This window comes from Limulus polyphemus, unplaced genomic scaffold (assembly GCF_000517525.1).
Source record: "Limulus polyphemus unplaced genomic scaffold, Limulus_polyphemus-2.1.2 Scaffold258, whole genome shotgun sequence".
Classification (NCBI taxonomy): Eukaryota; Metazoa; Arthropoda; class Merostomata; order Xiphosura; family Limulidae; genus Limulus; species Limulus polyphemus.
In genome coordinates, this window is record NW_013665868.1 from 269,831 (window position 1) to 291,197 (window position 21,367).

The 21,367-nt window shown below is 33.1% G+C and overlaps 1 protein-coding gene across 2 annotated transcripts in view; it reads right to left on the reverse strand.

Annotated features, from left to right (window-relative positions):
- The window catches only part of LOC106478879 (adenylate cyclase type 5-like), a 64,179-nt gene that overhangs the window by 33,823 nt on the left and 8,989 nt on the right, over positions 1-21,367 (reverse strand). Inside the window, exons 3-7 of one of the 2 annotated variants that reach the window (XM_022382572.1) lie at positions 16,246-16,404; positions 13,094-13,339; positions 6,614-6,758; positions 4,558-4,655; positions 2,556-2,637 (exon numbers count right to left, since the gene is read on the reverse strand). In XM_022382572.1, the coding sequence (XP_022238280.1) occupies positions 2,556-2,637; positions 4,558-4,655; positions 6,614-6,758; positions 13,094-13,339; positions 16,246-16,404 (730 nt within the window). Of the gene's footprint in view, positions 1-2,555; positions 2,638-4,557; positions 4,656-6,613; positions 6,780-13,093; positions 13,340-16,245; positions 16,405-21,367 lie in introns of both variants that reach the window. The other variant, XM_022382571.1, reaches the window with a different exon arrangement.

Genomic DNA, 21,367 nt, shown 5'->3' on the forward strand with positions numbered 1-21,367 from the left:
TTTTTTTTTTTTTTTGTTGGACGGTTGCTAAGCGCAAAGCTGCATAATGGATTATCAGTGCTGTGCTCACCACTGGTATCGAAACCCAGTTTTTAGCATTATAAGCCTTTAGAGTTACTACTGTGTCACTGGGAGTGGTGTTGGGGGCGGAATGTTTTTTAAGGTGTTACCATAAAATTTGAGTTTATTCTGAAAATATAAAGTACGAAAGGAATTGAAATGTTTCTTGTGTATTCTATTATATTGAAAATAATTCTATATTATAGCTTTAAAATAACATACAAGTTGTTAAATGTAAAAGTTTGGTGCTTTATCTAACACATGTTATAAAGATATATAACAATTTCTTTAAAGCAATTATATGAAACTTAAAATCTCATCAAACACACAGTTTACTTTAATCGCCCGCTATAGACTAAAATGAAATATTTCAATAAGGATAATTTACGTAAGGTTAATCGCACGTTATTCAAACGATTTCCATAAGTATTGCAGTAGCGTGACGACATGTTGAGCACCTATATATTTGGGTCATGGAAAATTATCGACCATTTGATAATATAATCCTGCTATGGTAGACAAATGGCTGAAGTTATGTCAGAGCTCCATACAAAATAGGGTATTTGTATGTTGGGGTTGTTAAACGATGAAGAGCCAAAGGACACAACGTTTCTAAGAAAGGAGTCTTCGGTGTTTTCCACAGAAGCAATACCCTCAACCCCCACCTCCCCAGTGGTTTAGCAATAAACCTGCGTACTTACAACGCTAAAAACCGGGGTTTGATATTCATGGTGGGCACAGTACAGATAGCCCATTGTGTAGCTTTGTGCTTAACCTCAAACAAACAAAACATCCTCATCTGGTAAAAAGTTCACAAACTTCCAGCTACATCCCAAACTCAACGTATGCTTTCACGAACAAGGTGATTAAAGAATCCCATCAATCCCTCTCGACCATATGTCTGTTAAGTCTCCTGATGCGGCCTCAGTAAACTTTTATGACATTAACTTGTTTATAGTTTTGTGAGTTGAGTAAAATTTGTCGAGATGTGTAATTTAAAATGAATGGATTTCGTTGTCCGTCACAGAAATGTGTTACAATACAAATTGCGGTGTCAGGTGATAGTTCATAAAATAACCATTAGATTGAATAATATGTTAAAAATGGAGGAAGGGCAACATTGGACCTGAAACAGCGTTGTAATAAAATGCGATTAACCCACTCTATCTAAAAATTCGAGCTCTTCATTTAGCTCTTATTATTTTCACAGCTTGCAACTACTCGTTGATTTGGTGTTCTTCAAAAATAATTTAAAGAATCATAGTGACTGTCGTATGATATCGCTTTATTTAGTACTAAAAACTTTACACTTATTTTTTCCATATGTGTTAGGACAGATGTAATTCGTTGAATTTTCTTAAAACGCCTCTAATATTTCATTCCGATACAAGGAACGTTATCAATAAGACACTCAGAAATTATTCGCCAATCAGAAAATAGAGTAAAGAGGTTGAGTACGTTATTATAAAGCGATGCTGGAATCTCACCACGTCGTTACAGTCCATGTCGCAACGCACAGTCATGCTCAATCTGACGACCATGCATTTTGATAATATCCCTGCAACGTAGTTTCCACCGCAAGGCTGTCATGCCTGAATAACATCACTCTTCCTTGAAGATTTCTACAAACCATCTAGTTTAAGAGGACGACGGTTTTCCAGTTTCCTTTTCAACATTATGATCGCACAGATATCCATAAGTACTGCATTCGGCGACTTGACCAGTATGTTTTAGTATGGAATACAATTAATATCCGTTTCATTTTCCAGCTACTTGTGGTGTGGGACAGTTCAACAGATATGTCATGAAAGCAACTTATGTATACGTGACTTCTGTATACATCGATTTTCCAGACAAAGATCCTTTTTTATTGTGTTTGGTAGTGTTGCCACTGGCCTTTGTGTTTGTGGATTCTCATCTCTTACAAGACGCTGCACTTTGCTTACCACAGCTGAGGTATGACTTGTTGCAGGACCCTATCTCGATGGTCCTTGTACCCCAAATTGATCCATATTTATTTTTCCAATGTCATTAAGTACAGTGAATAGCACTTTCTTGAAACTTTTAAATCCCCAATCTAGAAGACTTCTTTACAATCTGAGTATATATATATATCAATATTTTACGTAAAAGAGAGAAAAAAAAATAAACCGGTTGGCGTACTTTCCCCAAGCGAACCAATTTTCTGTGGCATCACACTACTTGATTAACGACAAACAATTTCAAAATGTAGTTCTGATACTTGCCTTTCACCATGACTTTATATCGGGTGTAGTTGTCACTTGACATGCTGATTTGCATATTTAGAATCGTTTTAATATAACGTACTCATTCCTCTGTATTTACCACGAAACAGACTCTCATTAAGGTACTGTGATTACGATTGTATTGGAGAAAGTAAACGAATAAATAGAGATTAACGGCATATATGCTTAAGCTTTCTTGTTCAGCAAACTTTATGAAATAAACTAAAAATAGATAGTACAAACACTTACCTGCTTTGAAATCTTAACCAGGATGAGAACTCCAATAATACAAACACCCCCAAGAACTTGAAGAAATGGCCTTAACCAGTAGCTGTTAAAAAATATATATATAAGATTTAGGTTTTCAATTTTCAAACTTTTGTATACATTTTAAATTAGGGTGCGCAGAAACGTCTATTATCAACATAGACGTTCTGGGTAGACAAGTCTAGTAATATTAATGTTATCACCCATCCTCATGTTATGCAAATAAATTGAAATAGACTACTTCTATCTCTCTTAAAAATCCAAATTAAAATTTTACACCTAATTTCTACTCTCACAAATAAATGAGGTTTAAAAACTATTGTAGCTTTTAAAGGAAGTGGATGAAATCCGAAGTCCTTGAAATGCTTGAATGTGAACTAACGCTGCAGACAGCACGTTTTCTGTAACTTTTATTCTTATAATTCTTATACAGTACTTTAGATTCTTTATATAAAAAACAAACTAAAATAAAAAGATTTGTTTAAGCGCCAAGCTGCACAATGGTTTATCTGCTTTGTGCTCATTTGCAGGGAGTGAACCACAAATTGTAGCATTATAAACCTCCAATCTTACCACTATGCCACCGAAGGGCTAAATAGCAAGGTATTCACTACCGCAAATAGCTTTATGTAGCTCATCCAAAGCATTTTCTTAGGCATTTATCTTTGTATACAAGTAAATATCAAAACAGTTTTCATAAATGTCTGTCAGGTTTTCTATGTATGTATGGGCCAGATTCTTTACAATAGGTGTCTGTACTTGTGGCGATAAATTTCAACAATAAACAAACAGCACTCAATCCACTTGTTTTAAAATAATATATTAAAACAAGTAAAACGTATATACAAATGTTCGTTTTAATGTTGGTTATCGCAGTTGTATCCAGAGTTATAGGTAATTGTCTCTTTTTCATCTAAGTCCACATAGACTGGTTCAGTTACTTTAAAACACAATTTGACAAGACAAATCACTCTTCTTCACTATGTTATTATAATATAATCAGTGAAAATTTCACTTAAAAACTCGCTACTAGAACTGCTGGTTATCACAGTTGTATCCAGAGCTTTAAATAATTGTCTCTTTTTCACCAAAGTCCACACAAACTGGTTCAGTTACTTTAGGACGTAACTGACAAGACAGATTATTTCTTCTATACTCTGTTAGAACAACACAATCGATGATACTTTCACTTTAGAAATCGCTACTATATGCTCTTTATGGCTAAACTCACAATTACGCAATCTGAATCTCTCTATCTCTCTATAACTAACTCTGACTACATTTTGGACAAGTGTTTATAGCCCGACAGAGGCCTAGAAAGTTCCACACCTTATGAGATATTATGATACAATAATACTGAATTAAAACAATTAGAAAAACTTAGAAGGTTCTGTAACATAATGCTATAACACAACAATCGCCAGTTCACAACAACTGAACTACACAACCTATGATTAGTAAACAATGATGTAAACAAACTTGCGATAAACTATCACTTTTAAAAATAACTAAATTTAACATTCGCGTTATACTTAACCGGAAGCAATCGTGTATATCTAACGACGTCTATATTTTAAGTTATACGTCAGTAACTTTTGTTTCTGTTTGCAGTCCCTAACAGATATCACCATTAATAAAAACGTTCTTACAAAAGAGACTTAGCTTGGAACATACTTGTTTGAAAACACTTTTATAAAATGCATGGAATGATTTGTGATTTCATTTTATAAACTAAAATATACTTTAAAATGCGTTATCTACGATATTGTATCTAATAAGAATCAACTTTTGACTTTTAATAGTTATTTTTTTATTATGAGAAACAAGCGGTTTTCAAAATAGACTTTCAAATTGTATTATCCTCAAAATGGATAAAAAAGTAACTTTCCTTTTAAAAAGGAATGAAATTGCAAGGGGAAAACGCCTGATGTTTTAATACGTCAGGCAATGTATTGTGGTTTAAACTCAAAACCTTATCACTTACATTGGAAATATAAGAAGTTGAATTACGGCTATGAAAAGTAGAAGGAGTCCGCTAGACAAAAAATACGTCTCAAGCATCTTGTCTTCTTCGCGCATATACTGAAAAACAATAACATATTTGTACAGATAAGTAATTTTCATACAGAAATACGAGCCTTTTAAACATTTATCGATACAATCATTGAACAAAAGTTTTTCTTGAAAAGAGACGGCTGGAAACGACATTAATTAAGTAAAAAAAAGTAATAATCAAAGCAAGGTTAAAAACAAAATGAAATGTTTGCCGATGAAAAGGAGAATGACATTTACGACAAACAGCAGAAAATAAGACGTTTCGGAATAAAAAAAACTATCTCTAATATCTACAACTAGAAGTATAAACACATTTCTCTAAGGATAGTTATAAATTGCAATAATTTCAAGGAATAAGTACAGACGACGGCGGGTAAAATTAAGGTACAGAAAATGATATGGGAAAATGATAAACAACTTAAACAATATAATAATGATTCTCAAATGTAGAGTATTTGTAATACGTTAATTGAAAATTAAAAAATGTAGAGCTTAAAGGCAGACTAGTATTGTTGAGTGTAACGGAATATTGTTTAATGTTTGTTATATCAGTAGTTCTAGATCACCATTAGCTTTATTGAGGATGGTAAAACTGGAAAACTTGGTTGCTGATCCGTTTCTTCATTATACCGACGTATTGACGAGAGTTACTTTACAGATTTTGTGTTTATATGGAAACACCCACATGTCATAGGCTCTTACTTTTAGAAGGTGTTTGGTCTTTTCAACATATGAGGCTCTATGATCTTCACACCTGTAAAGTTGTGCAAGCCACAAGTCTCGTGAAATTGGTAGGCAATCTTTGTGGTGAAAAAATACAACTTTGTTTCTGACATGAGTTTTAAATTGAGAAAGCCAGAACAAGTTCAATTTGTTATAGCAGTTTACAATAGCAAGTCTTCGGCCAGTTGTGTAAATTTAGAACAGCTACAAACTGCAATAAATTTTATTAATTCAAATACGTATTTTGTTGTTATACACCGAAGCGTGTTGGGTGAATTATTCGGAGCATCATATACCATATATTGTGTTAAATACCATAAGAAGTTCCACAACTGAAAAAAGAAATTCTAAGAGGCACTTATATTTGGTATCCCATTTGTTTCGTACAGTAGAAAAAAAAAAGCAGTTATTGGTGTTTTAATGTTTTTCATTTCCTGATGCCCCACTATACGGAAAAAACCGAGAACGGGTGGGATTCTCTATCAATTTATTCGTCTGTACTCTAAACTTAACAGGACATCTCTGTTTGAAATATATGTAGATTTTCATGTTAAGTGCAAACACGTGTCTTGGCGAATGTTATGTTTTGTCCCACCTGGGAAACATTGCCTATTATCAGTAACCATGGGTTTGGCTGAAGCAAAATGTGTTCTGTCTAAGATGGCAGGTTTCTTTCACTGGCCCAAGCGAAAAGTTGTTAATTAATTTTATTCCATTTAAAATAGTATATTTCATTCCTGTGAATGACGTTTTAATGTTTTTACTTCCTCTAAATATTTAACCACTGTTTTAAATGAGGACTGGTCAGCTTCTTCAGTTTCGAGCAACAATTGTTTTATCTCACGTGAGCAGGATTTGAACTCGAAACCTCTTGTACACCAGGCGAGTATTCTACCAGTTGAGTGAGTAAAGGGTAAACTCACTAGCAAATATAGTTAACGACTCAGACTACCACTGACTTAGCTCAGGTTTTCTAACGAAGTGTGGTAATCTTACCCAAAAATAAACTAGAAACAGAGAGGTTGACAGAAACCGACCACAGATCGATGACTGTGTTAATCCGAAGCTGTGAAACTAGAAAAGTGAAGTAAACAAATAAATGTAGTCAAAATCAACAAAACATAATCAGTACTTCATGATGTGCATAAAGGGAGTCCTAACATGACGTTCTTCACTTTTGCGTCTCACTTCTTGCAATTAATATATAAAATATACATATATAAATACACGAAAATAATATATATATGTAATGTTTTTTGCACCTTTTCTTCCACTTCTGGCTTGCGAAATCTCAGTAAGAATCTTCTGCAATGCTCGGACCGCAGTTGGTCAATACTGCGAGCGTCAATAGCACGAGCTAGGTAATCGTTCACTTCCTCTTGGGGGTCTTTATAATCTTTAGTTCTTCTGTTCATAAACAAGCGACAACTTTAAAAATTAAAATTAAGATAATATTAAATGCTGTAGCAATCTTTAAAATTTAAAAGTACATAAAGTCAATATATTTATATTATGGAAGGCATTTTATGTGAAGCCTTTGAAGGTATGTATTTTATTCTTAAACAGGATGTTAAAATTTAGGGTTAACTTTCACAATTTATATAAATGTGAAGGTTGAAACTTTTTCGTAATAAAATTGGCAGTTTTGATTATTGAATCTACAACTAAGCTTAAACTACTGTATCCACGTATTTAGGCAATTTAGACTGGCACACATTCTTTTTATATACATATAGCGTTTCGTTTCGGTGCTTCTGTATTCAGTACTTGAATTATATACAACCATAACATGCATGTTTTATTTTACCTTTTTAGAATTTAAGACGCCATCTGGTGGCTCAGCATTAAGCTTGAGGATTTATCGCTAAAATTCGGAATTTGATGCCTACACTGGGCACAGTGCAGATAATCCATCATGTAGATTTGTGCTTAACAACTAACAATTAAGTTAAAATGGTATCGATATGTAAGATACTGTTGTGAGAAACAAAAACTGCTAAAAATGATTAAACAAGTATGAATTAACTACGTTATCGCCTGATTAAACAAGTATGAATTAACTACTTTATCGCCTGATTAAACAAGTATGAATTAACTACTTTATCGCCTGATTAAACAAGTATGAATTAACTACGTTATCGCCTGATTGTTTCAAAAGCAGCAACAAACTAAACGCTATGAATTATCTGAACATACAGGCTTGATTAATAAAATCTTTTCCCCATTTCTGGCATGAATCTGATGTGAAATTTTGTTTTCAGTTATATAAATTGAAGTATTTTCTTGCACTTCAATCATCATTAATAATTTATGTTAAAAATTCTGAGCACTTGTTATTGAACTTTAGATAAATTATTTTTATGTTATTTTAAAATTACAATGCGGACGTCGACCTGGAGAAGGTGACTAGTATAGAAGTTGAAACGTCGTCCCACTGTAGAAACAGGTAAACTTAGTCCATTAAAGCTAAAACTTTATGATAGAGTTACATGTATTTAATGTAAAACAACAACAAGTTACCATCCCATATATAAAAAGTATAGGTGGAGGTAGAAAGGTCGTTTCTGAGAAAACAACAACAACAAAGAAAACAGCTAACTACTGTAAGCCACGTCTTAAAGATCTCTTCCTAGTGTTAGCACAGTAAAACCAAAGTGTCTGTAAGCTTTCTTTGAGAGTGTTCAATGGTATCAAAGGAAAAAGACCATATACAATGATGAAAGAGTTCGCTACTTTCCATAGACAGTTTTTCATAAGCTAAACTCATAATCCGCCCTAAATCATCTTCCTCCTACAGTAGATGGATTATGGAAAGCTGTAGGGAAAAGTGGTGCGATCTGGACATGACAGTGATACCCCGGAGAACTTTTTCAATGGAAACTAAGTAGACAGTCAAAGTGTGGGCAGAAACAAGCTTTAACATAAACACAAGTCACTTTTCGAGTACAGAATGTGAAGGAATTTTAGCTATAAAAATTGAACATATTTCATACTTATATCGATTATCCATCTATACTTCTATCGTAAGGCATACACAAACGTACATATCGTCTTTCATGTCCATTGTTCTTTCTCACTGAGGGAGTACTTTGGATTCCAAAGCATATGAAGTTAGTGTTTACGTTAATGTATTTTGTCTTTTCTTACTGAGGGAATACTATGGATTCCAAAACATATGAGTGAGGTTAGTGTGTACTCTAATGTCCTTTCTACCTGAGGGGTACTTTGGGTTCCAAAACTTGTAAGGTAAGTGTTTACCTTAATGACCATTGTTTTTTCTCACTGAAGAAGTCCTTAGGATTCCAAAACGTCTGAGGTTAATATTTAACGTCTTTTGTCCTTTCCCACTTAGGGAGTCCGTCTGATTCCAAAACGTCTGAGGTTAATGTTTAACGTCTTTTGTCCTTTCCCACTAAGGGAGTCCGTCTGATTCCAAAACGTCTGAGGTTAATGTTTAACGTCTTTTGTTCTTTCCCACTAAGGGAGTCCGTCTGATTCCAAAACGTCTGAGGTTAATGTTTAACGTCTTTTGTCCTTTCCCACTAAGGGAGTCCGTCTGATTTCAAAACGTATGAGGTCACTGTTTACTTTAATGTTGTATGGTATCTGTAAGTGTTTCATAGCAGAAACGTTCAGTGAAAACCTTACTGACGAAGAATAAATCTTAACACCTACATGAAGTAAATGCTTATTTTAATGTTGCATTATATCAACTAGTGTTTCTTGTTGAAAGTAACAATACAATCTAGATATATAAGACGTGGGTAAAAGTTCAGTAGCATTGCATTTCGGCTGCTTTATTCGGGTAAAGAGATTTGTTTTGTCTTGTATTTCACGATTTTCGTTGTTTTACGTGGTAGTCCAAAAAACCTTGATAGATTTTTCGTCTAAAATGATTATTCGTGATGTATGAACACATGTTTCTTTTTATCGTCACTTAAAAGGCTATTATTTAAATATGTCTGCCTAATATCAAATATTACACTAATATTAAAAGTGAAAAAAAAAAAGATTTTGAAGTGATGAATTAACGTGTACGCTTACAAAAGAAGTAAAACATAAGACGTTGAACAGTAATAAATAAATAAAAACTTTTCAAAAAAAGAAGTGAATGTAGGGACAGCTAATATTAATCTTTCAAAAACAATGCAAACAAGATAGTAGGGATGGCATTTGCGTCATTCCTGCATGATAGCACAGGCACACAGTGTAGTAGAATGTTAACAAACAACATAGGATAAATTAAACTCAATTGCGATTTAATAGTTATATATATTACTACATATTAGTTCTTGCCTGTGTTATTATGTAGTGATGATGTAAGTACCATCTCTACTGTCTTGTTTTCATTGTTTATGAAGGATTGATATTAGCCATCCATATGTTTACTTCTTTTTTTTGAAAAGTTTTTCTTTACTTGATTTGTTATGCAGAGATTCAATAGACATAGGAAGGTTGTATTTATAAACAAGTTGTAAATACAATGAGATTCCAACTGTTATATTTACTGTTTATTTATTATTGGCTGGTAATTCATGTTTCACCCGGTACTTAAGCTTTTTAAAGGAACACCAAATTTCTGTAAGAAAGCTAACTTTAAGAATTACGATTTTAAAAAGTACCAATAGTTATTAATAATACTATAAAAGCGGATATTTCGTTTGAAACTATATTACCTCAGTAAACTTGGTTGACACCATTGTTTTGGTTTTTGAGTTATCATGTAATAAAAAAGATGTAGAAGAAAGAAGAACAAGAAATTCCAACTTTATGCTATGATATTTACAGACATTCCCAGAACATGTTACTCAGTCATTACATAGATATTGTTATAAAAGGAAACACTGTATAGTATTGTAAAGTTCTGATGACCTATCGAGGAGATTCTTAAAATACCATTTCGATTAATAATCAGAGCCATCCTTACAAAGACAATGCTACCGCGTGCCTGATAAATATGGATAAATGGGTCGAATCACAAGATAACGTCGTAGAAAAGTTGTTAAATCTTTCTCAGTCCCGTTCGCCTCTGCGCTGTCGTGTAATTTTCAAATGTAAACAATTACGTATATCATATATAAATATAATCTGGCATGTGTTATAAAAGGTGTTACACTTTTTTAAGTAAACGGATGATCTTCGTCGGTAAAAAATACTTAACAATATGGTCGAATCGTTTCTGTTCATCTGTTAAATTATTAGTAAATCAGCCCAAAATTATTTCCGAGAAAAAATGCAGAAATATCATTGTAAAATCAATAAGGCAAACTCTGCTGCCTATATCAATGCACAGACTCATTCGCACATTTCAAAAAAATAAATGTATGAACACTTTCGAAGAATGGCCTCTTCCTCATCAAGACTCATAATTTGGTTTTTAATGAAGCAAAGACCACTTTTCAAGACCACTTGAGCTTTAAGGACATTTTTTATAATTTTACAATCACACAGATAACATTTTAATTAATATGTAGTAAATTTGGTCACATTCGCTTATATATTTCCATAATAAAAACCCACAATTATTTGGACACAAGATAATTAAAAAAGTGTTAGTTTAAAAAGGGGAATATGGAACGTCAAAAAAAGTAAAGAAACAAGTTGAATCAAAATGCAAGACCATATTTTCAAGCCTACAATTAGGGACTCTTAAAAAATAAACAAACTAGGCAGTAAATAATGTAGACACTATTTCCAGCCTAGTTTGTTTACTTTTTTGGAGTCCCTAGTTGTAGGCTTGAAAACATAGTATTTGCTTTTCGATTCAACTTGTTTCTATACTTTTTTTTGACGTTCCATATTCCCCCTTTTTAAATTAAAAATGTGTAATTATCTTGTTTCTTAAGTTTTTATGTCCTTTTATAGAGAATGAATTTTAAGCTACATATGTGCATATGCATTCAGTTGAATGTTATATGTTTTTCAACAGTTTACTGCTACATTGGCTTATTTTCCACTCAACCATTATTTACTTAGCCAGGTGGTTTTGTGCCTAAGGTTTCGTTTAAACACGCGTTTAACAAGCGTCGAACACAAAGGTAACCATTCACAACAACATCACATATATTATGTATTTATAGCCACGTAAATCAACTTTCAACGAAAGTAATCAACCTTTTAAATAGGTCATGAACAATCGCAGCGTTTCATATAGTACATCTGTCTAGGTTTTGGTGTAATATACTTAGCCTATTTGCTGTGGGCTTGTGAAACAAAAATATAAGTAATAATAATAATATAATACACGCTCACATTTCAGCGAAGTACGAAAATCGGTAGAATAAATCATCACTGACAAAAGTAGAGAAATCTACTATGGTAATCATCTACTGTTAGTAAACTCACTGAAATAGTGGCAGAAAATCACGTAGAGACAAAGTGCAACTGCAAACTTGAGAAACAATGAAGAACAGTGGACACAAGAAATGATGAATCCTTAACATGGCGGTTTCCAACTAATGCACTATAAATTGAACAATTATTTTCCAATTAACGTGCATTAGTAAAACACCTGATTTTTTCAATGGCGGAAAGTGAAAGACTGAGAGAAATTCTTCATGGCGAAAAAAAGGAGGCGCTTGAATTAATTTTAAAACTACCTTATGACATACTCAATACTGCATTCATTACTACTGTCTAGGTTTCAGTAAAATATTTGTAGCCGTTTTTTTCTGTAGCGCTTGTAAAACTATAATCAATAATAATAAGGCTGGAGACACTGTTCTAAATGTACACATTGTTTACTATAATAAACCGAAGTGTTTCCAACTAGTATAACGGGGCTTAAATAGCTTCTACATTTCTGCAATGCTTAAATGGCTTCGAAGAGCTTATGTTGGTAACGAAGAAGAACTTAGAAAATTTTGGAGAGTGGAAATCTCGACTTTCAAGAATAAACTTATAAATAGCCTTACAACCTTCGCAGGAGTTTGTTTAGTAGCTGTGCATAAATTTTGGTGCAGTATACCTAGCTGTTTTTGCTGATAGTATTTCCCCTTCTCTTTCAAGAATCAACATAAAATAGTCAGTCCTATGACCTATTTAGAAGATTTTTTAGTTTTAGATTTGCCCACGTTGGAATAAAATATTCATAGTCGTTTTTTCTGAAGGCTTGTGAAACAAGAATAATATAAATAATAATAATAATTTGAAGAACAAATGGATGTATTTTGAATTTTGTATAACAACTGGAAAATCAACTTTTTTGCTATTATTAATATTTTTTCAGCCTTAGCCATTGAGATAGAAGGTCTTGAGTGTTGTTTTAAGAACAAGTTTGCTTTTTAAGATGGTTTTTGCCCCTATGTTCTGTTAGAATTTTTATGAACCTATTATGAACCATTATTGTGGTTCATGATAATCGCTGAAGAGCAACTTTCTACCTGCATCTTTGATAACATGAATGGCAGACGTTATTCACTATGAGAACATCAATACAGTGGAGGCGCTGCGCGAAGTCTCTCCTGATGTAGTGTTTAATAATATATTTTTTTTTTATATATTCCACGGTCAAGTTCATTACTGCTTTTTAAAACACAATAGGTGATCGTAGTTGCTCTGTTAAAAGGAAGATATTTTTACATGATCAAACAATAACATTCACTTTACTGAATAAGCAGTATGAAACTAATCATGAAACTAAAATATTTAGCCAGAAAAGGAACATTTCTATTTCACATGATTTCCCCAGTACTGCATCTGCAAATATGTAACATTGTATAATTCGTGCACTTAAACTTTACCTCGTTTCCAAGCCCATATTATTATCCATGTGACCCATCATCCTCATCTCCTTGGAAACGGTGTTCAGGTTGACAATGCTTTGTCGAGATCTTACTTGGTTTACCCTGGTCTTGTCGTCAGGAACAATGAGATAAGTCTCGATGTTATGATCTCTAAGGTATACATGCCGCTCACCCCCATTTCCTGGCTCCAGCTGATATTCCCCATTCAAGCATTTCATCGTTTCCTTGGTGATGTGAATGAGGCTAAAGAACGACACGTGTTATAAGACAAATATTAGGTAAGAGAACGATTTAACGCTGGATGATACAAACCCGACAACTATATATCTTACACTTTACAAAAATATCTAAGATATATATGTATAGCATATATTAACATCCACTTGACTTTTTATGTAGAGCTTTCTAACTTTTTTGCTAGTTCTAGAAAGTCAAAACACATTTTATACCAAGCTATATTTCCCAGCGGAACAAGTAGAGAGAAAATGCTTGACAACCAAATGACAAAGGAGCGTAGCAACGCGAGCTCTTATCTGATAACTTGACTATGGTCGCGATGCTAAGCGTTATTAGTTAACTTACTCTCTAGAATCAATGGTCCGGAGGCTAACTGACCCTTGCTGAAGGAATTAAAAACTGACAAGTGGGAATCAAATCCATGAATTTACTTACTGCGCAGATACTTAAACCAACTACGTTGTCATGACATTAGTTAGTTAACCCAGGACTCCCGAATAATGTCGATAGGCCTCTAAAGCCAAGAACCATGCTGATTACGTGGGAACTTCGGTAAAGTTAGCTCAAGTGTGACTAAGAAGAAGCTTGAACTTCGATCAGGCTGTGAGAATAAGGGATTTTTTATACTAAAGTATTTTTTCGTCAATACGTGATGTGTGTATGTGTGTTTAGTTATAGCAAAGCCACATCGGGCTATCTGCCGTGTCCACCGAAAGAATCGAACCCCTGATTTTAGCGTTGTAAATTCGAAGACTTACTGCTGTCCCACCGGGGCACAATATGTAATTATCACTGTGTGATTAAAGTAATGAACCCACTTTTTTTAATGTCATTATTTAAACTTTGACACGTAATCAGCAGGAATGTAAGATAAATACATATGTAGTTCTTCTTCATTTTGACGCTACTACATGAAGATCCGGATAGGATAGGTTAAGAAGGATATTCGTATCACAACTTATTATTATTACTTTCAAAGCCACAACAACATGATCAGTTGTGATTTGAATGAAATGAGTAACTTTTTTTACCTTCTAGTGGTAAAAGATCAGATTATCTGGAAGAAATCTAGCTAAAGGATAAAACAGGCATTTTTCTATTAACTTGGTTCCGTAGCTAAGTGACTTTATAATGATCTTCTTATACCATTTCCCTAGTAGACATTTTCTGTTAACTTGATCCCATGGTTAAAATGGACTTACAATGATCTTCTTATACCCCTTTTTTTCTAAAAATTAAAAAAATAGTACATTCGCTTTTTGGAACCCATTATTGTTAGGAGTGAGTCGGTTAGTAACCAAAAGAGTCGTTTTTAAATGTTTTTAACTTTTTCAGTTCACAAATATATAAACGTCTTTTTACATGATATACGATACACTATTTATCAAGCAATACCCTGAATCTTTATTTCTAAAACCGTTGCCCCTCAGTGGCACAGCGGTATGTCCGCGGACTTACAATGCTAGAATCCGGGTTTCGATACTCGTGGTGGGCAGAGCACAGATAGCCCATTGTGTAGCTTTGTGCTTAATTAGAAACAAACAAATTTAAAACCGTTATTTTAAACTTTTATTATGGAGTATATTTTATTTTCAGAGACAAAACTTAACATGTTATCATGTTTTGATTTATTTTTTCCGATAAGAAGTTAACCATATATTACCTTTGGAAAATCGTTGTCCTTAAGATTATATAGATAAATCATTATCATGAACATCGTTAATTTATTTGAGATAGCCGGTGATACTTTCTACAGAATCTTATGATTTTCGTATACTAATACATAGTCTTGATCTTGTTAACAAGATATTTAACAAAATAACTCCTCCCGATATTAACTCTGATGAATTTTATTCTAGAAAACATCCCTGCTACTAAGATAAACTGTCCTAGAGACACTCCTGCTACAAAGATAAACTGTCCTAGAGACAAACCTGCTACAAAGATAAACTGTCCTAGAGACACTCCTGCTACAAAAATAAACTGTCCTAGAGACAATCCTGCTACAAAGATAAACTGTCCTAGAAAACATCCCTGCTACTAAGATAAACTGTTCTAGAGACACACCTGCTACTAAGATAAACTGACCTAGAGACACACCTGCTACTAAGATAAACTGTCCTAGAGACACTCCTGCTACTAAGATAAACTGTCCTAGAGACACTCCTGCTACTAAGATAAACAGTCTTAGAGACACAGGAGCTACTAAGATAAACTGTCCTGGAGACTTGCCTGCTACTAAGATAAACTGTCCTAGAGACACTCCTGTTACAAAGATAAACTGTCCTAGAGACACTCCTGCTACAAAGATAAACTGTTCTAGGACACACCTGCTACTAAGATAAACTGTCCTAGAGACACTCCTGCTACTAAGATAAACTGTCCTAGAGACACAGGAGCTACTAAGATAAACTGTCCTAAAGACACTCCTGCTACAAAGATAAATTGTGTACCAAAAAGATCTTTGTTTTATTCACCTCATATTTACACTAAAGAAACTTTTCCTTTATTAAATACCTCAGTAGCCCTCTTAGGAGTTTAATTAACACCTGAAAAATCTTATATTACTTTTAATTAGATGAGAATTACTCCACAGGGATTGCTACTATTATATATTGAATAATATTTACCCTCAAACCCCATTGCTACTTTTATGTACATAAGAATTGATTTATAAACATTCCCTCTATTGTTATTTATACAATGATTATCCTAGAAACCCTCTTGTTATTTATGGCTTGGTAAGTATAACAAAAAATACAAACTTTTTACTACTTTGAAGCAGATAAGATTTACTCAAACATTTCCTGTTACGTTTATTTAGAGGAAAAGGATCTCGAAAGTAATACTTTTGCTTTTTTACGATTTATCGTAAATACCTTTCTGTTACCCTTATATTTGATGATCCTTACCCAGGAACTCCTCCTGCTTCCATGTAATTGGCCAAGCTGACGTCATTAGACCAAACATCAAACTGCCACTTTCGGAGTCCCAAAACTCCACAATGAACACGGCCTGTATGGATCCCCACGCGCATGTTGACATCCACCCCAGTTACCTCACGTACTAATCTGTAAGTACGAATGTATATCTATTTACAGTAATATATGTATAACACCAGAAGTTAGGATAAAAATCTATATATTTACAATAGTATATAGTACTAGCTGGAGTACCCATCCGTTGGACAGGCGAAATAAAAACTCTTTTGTAGCAAACGAATTTGTATGGAAATTGTGCTTCTGTTTTTTCTTAGTTATATACATTTAAAGTGTAATAAAAATATATAAATGTACCAATACTGAAACGAAAGACATACTGTTTTCAAAAATTCTAACAATTATAACGCCTGAAAAGAAATACATACTGTTTTCAAGAATTCTAACAATTATAACGCCTGAAAAGAAAGACATACTGTATTCAATAATTCTAACATCAGTGGTTACATAATTCATTCTAATGCTGAGGGATATACAACATTGGAAGTTTTTCTGAAATTAGATGGGGGATCAATCCCCCAACATATGACCTTCCTCAAATCATCCTATATCACTGTGTCAAATTTGCTGCTGATTGATAAAGAAATGTGGAAACGTATAAGGAACAGATACATACACACATATATTGACGTTATTGATATAGATAACCCCAAACAGTCATAAAGATCCGGTATTATTCTCCAAGTATGGATACATAAAGATCCGGCTTTATGTATCCATACTTGGAGAATAATAATCCGGTATTATTCTTCAGGTATGGATACATAAAGATCCGGTATTATTCTCCAGGTATGGATACATAAAGATCCGGTATTATTCTCCAAGAATGGATACATAAAGATCCAATATCATTTCTCTAGTATGAGTATACACAGATCCAGTATCATTCTACAAGTATGGGTATATAAAAATCCCGTATTATTTTTTAAGTACAAGTATAAAAAGATCGTTTATCATTCTCAAAGTACGGTATATAAAGATCCAGTATCATTCTACAAGTATGGGTATATAAAAATCCCGTATTATTCGATAAGTATGGATAAGATTCCGTATCGTTCTCAAAGGATGCTTAAAGAAAGATCCCATATCTTTATCCAAGTATGAGTATGTAAATTTCTATGCCTCCCTGTGGCTCAGCGGTAGAGTCTGAAAGTTTATGACGCTAAAAACCGGTATAAATACCCATGGTGACACAGCATAGATAGTATATTGTGTAGCTTTGTGTTTAACAAAAAACAAATAAATAATATACTTCTATGCCAATAATTTAAATTTTAAAGTTATTCGTGATGAAAATTCTGAAATTTTGAATATTTTATTAGATAGATCAAATGCAATTTCGTAATATTAGAACTAGCGGTGAAAAGTCTACTAACTTCATGATTAACATACGCAGAAAAAAGTATCTAGGCAATACAAAACACCTGCTAAGGAAGATATTGCTTAAATGGAAGAAGCAAAACTAAAACGAAAAACAAAACAAATAAATACCCACCCGACAAAGTAACAAGTTCAGTTCTACCTAAAGAATGAGGCCTAAATTTAAGACAAGGAGTTTTTATTCTGACTCATGTTCACTGAACGAAATATTTCATTACTCTTCAGTAAACACCATTAAAAATCCCTAGTGTGTTTATAGAAATCTTGCTCAAGCATAAGTAAATATAAAAAAATAAAAAAAGTCTCAACGGGAAAAACAAACTACTAATCAAATAATTTCTGAAAATGTTTTCAAATGAGATGGAATGCACTTGTTTTAATTACAAAAAATATCTTGAGTTTTGCCAAAAACAAAATTTGTCGTTTAAAAACCATCCTTATGAAATATACATTTTCTTTCAAATTTAGAGATATTTAGATAAAATATTTAATATTCAAATTATTAAGATTTAAAACCAAACAAAATGTTCTTATTTTGAATAATAAACCGATTTTTGCTTGTTTCACACAATTGGTAATTGTATAACTTTTGTTCTTTTATTTGACATAACATTTTAAAGTTCTCATACAAGTCTTTGTTCGTTATGTGTAGTTGCAATAAAAATATTCATCGCATCACATTCGACTTGAGTATGAATTGGCAGTTCACTCTAGATTATTTTCAATACAGATCCATACTAGAAAGGCACAGATAACTCCACTTCACGCAAAATTCTAAATTAATGTCCTTTTTCTGAAATAACCTTCAGGTGGTTGGAAATCTATGAAGGCACCATAATCGGATGGCTAACCCAATTCATGCCATGACTCTATCTGTTCTCTGTTTCATTACGTATTATTCAAAAGGTCTATTCTAGATTTACCTTTGCCCTTGAGAACGATGAATGGTTGGAGAGAAGTGATTAGAGATCCAATCTCAAGATAGAAAAGCTAAGAATCGATAATTTACAATGGAAACGTTTCCCTGAATCTTCACCACTTTTTAGGATCTTCAGTTGTTACCTATTCCTCTTCTTTGTAATCGAAAAGTTTATTCTTTGTGGTGCATGGTAATGTATTTTTAATTTAAACTTTGGACTTTTATATATATATATAAGTTTTACTGGAATTAATTATTGTACAACTAATGGAAGTACTATATTTCCCATTATTGCACACGACATTTACGACTATCAAATAGCCTGATTATTAAACTTACTAAATTCGGCCTGTTTAGTCGATATATTATTTCAACAGTCTAGATTAAAAGCAACTAGTGGGACAGTGTACAAACAAAATTAGGTGCAAGCTACGGAATGAGAACGGTATAATGTATGTTTTTTGGTAGTAACAGACATATGTGACAAATGGCCCACGTGGAGGGTTATGTACTATAGTAACAGTATTCAGTTACTTACAGAGATAACTTGCGTTTCATTATGATGGCAAATTTATAAACAAAATGTGACTTCCATTTAATTTGATTAGTTTTTTTTTGTTTCTTGAAAACAGAGACATAACAACAACAATACCAGAGACAAAATAACAGTAAGCATTCCAAGTATTCAATAATAACTATTTACAGTATCTCTTTAGTTACAGGTTTCTACGAATTATACTTAAAAAATTCATCTGATGGTTAAAAACAGAAGTTGAAAGAATATTTCACGAAATGCATTATATCTTATTTACTGAAGTGCACATCAAAAGTCCCCCTTTTTTTTAAAACCCTACATTACCCACTATTTTTGTGAATTTTAACTATATTCAAGACAATCAGTATTTTAAAATATTAAGCACACATCCACCACTTACTTCGAAAACAGCAACAAAATTACAACAACAAGCCAAACAAAAACGTTTTACACTGAACAACACATACTGGCTTTTTTTGATACCTTTAAGCTTTGGAAGGGCAGATTAAAATGATGACGTAACGTTTTTAACTTTCAAACTAAACACCAGAGTTTGTACGCGTTTTAGTTTGTTTGAAGTTAAGCACAAAGCTGCACAATAGGCTATCTGTGGTCTGTCCACCACGGGTATCGAAACCCGGATCCTAGCGTTGTAAGTCCGCAGACATGCCGCTGTGCCACTAGGGTGCACGCGTTTTAGAAAGGTAAGCTTGTTAAATAATAGACATGAACTGTTTAGACAAGAGTGTGCGCTGTATGATTTTTTGTATATAAATCACGTGAGCAGTTGACTTGTGATGCAATACTTAACTTATGTTGTTAACTTCTGAATATAATTTGAATTTAATGTTGCCTCACATAAATGTTGTGCGCAAGAAGTATAGCGAAAAGATACCACATCAATTCAATTTATTCAGTAATTTATGGTCAACTTAATGATTGTACATGAAGAAAATGAAAGGAATGAGCCCCAGTAAGTTTCGAGTAGCAAAGAAATTTAACTTTCTTATATTTAAACGTATTATTTACTTCCGTCAAAATTCTACGTTTACTTCTCACAAATGCTACCACTGGAAATATATATTAAAACGTAAAGCTCCTGTCTGTCTATGAAATATTTCAATCAGTGATTTTAAGAGCAAAAAAAAACCAAAAAAACTCAAAACATTAAGTGAAAATTCTGTGCTTTCTTTATTTCGAAAACTGAAATATGAAATTTTAAATTATGGAGAAAGACTGGGATAAACAAGTGAGGTACAATGGCATAATATTTTATTTGCATGTTCTTTCCTTTATTGGAATAACGTACAAATAGAATTGTTCACTTTGTGGTTGTCAAGCATTGAAAATGTTCCCATGTATGTGGTTAAACCGGCTTTTCTTCAATATCGATAGCAAGCCTAATATTTTCTGTTTTTGACGTACTGTATAGTGACTATTGAAAATGAAAAATATTAACGAGCTTTTTGCTGATATTTATATACACAAATTTATAAACATACATTAGCGATTTATATTTCTTGTCAATAGTAGTCAGCTAATTAATTGTACGAGACTGGTGTTTTTTCATACAACGTCCACTCAAGACATTGATAACGAAATTCTGCAGGAGTAAAGCTGATAGGCACTTCTTATAAAATGCTAACCACAAATATTTCAGTTCACACCAACTCTACTTTTTTTTTACTTCAGTACATAAACACTGGCTTCGCTGATATTCCAGATTAGCCTTCTCCTTCAGTTTAAACTATATGGTATTAGAAAAAATTCTTTACAGCAAACTGTTTTGATTCCATCACATTTTAGACATCTTTCACATCACACATTTATGAATTTATTTGTTCCATTTTCACACAAAGCTATTTGAGGGCTATTTACGCCAGCTGTCTTAAGCTTTGAAGTGATAGACAAGAGAGAAGGCAGCTAGTCAACTCTTTAGCAACTAAAAGTGGGACTGATAGGTACATTATCACGCTCCTAAAGCTGAAAGGACGAGCATGTTCGGTGACGCGTTTCGTTACCCCGACCAGCAAATGATATATTCTTATACGTTCTTTGTTATTTTCACTCATAAGTTCTTAGAATTATCAACAGACTGAGAACACAACCAACTGTGCTTAGTTATTGGTTGTTCCTTAGATTACGAGAATATAGGATTTTATTTATTTATATGGATTGATCTATCAGCTCCACAAAAAGTT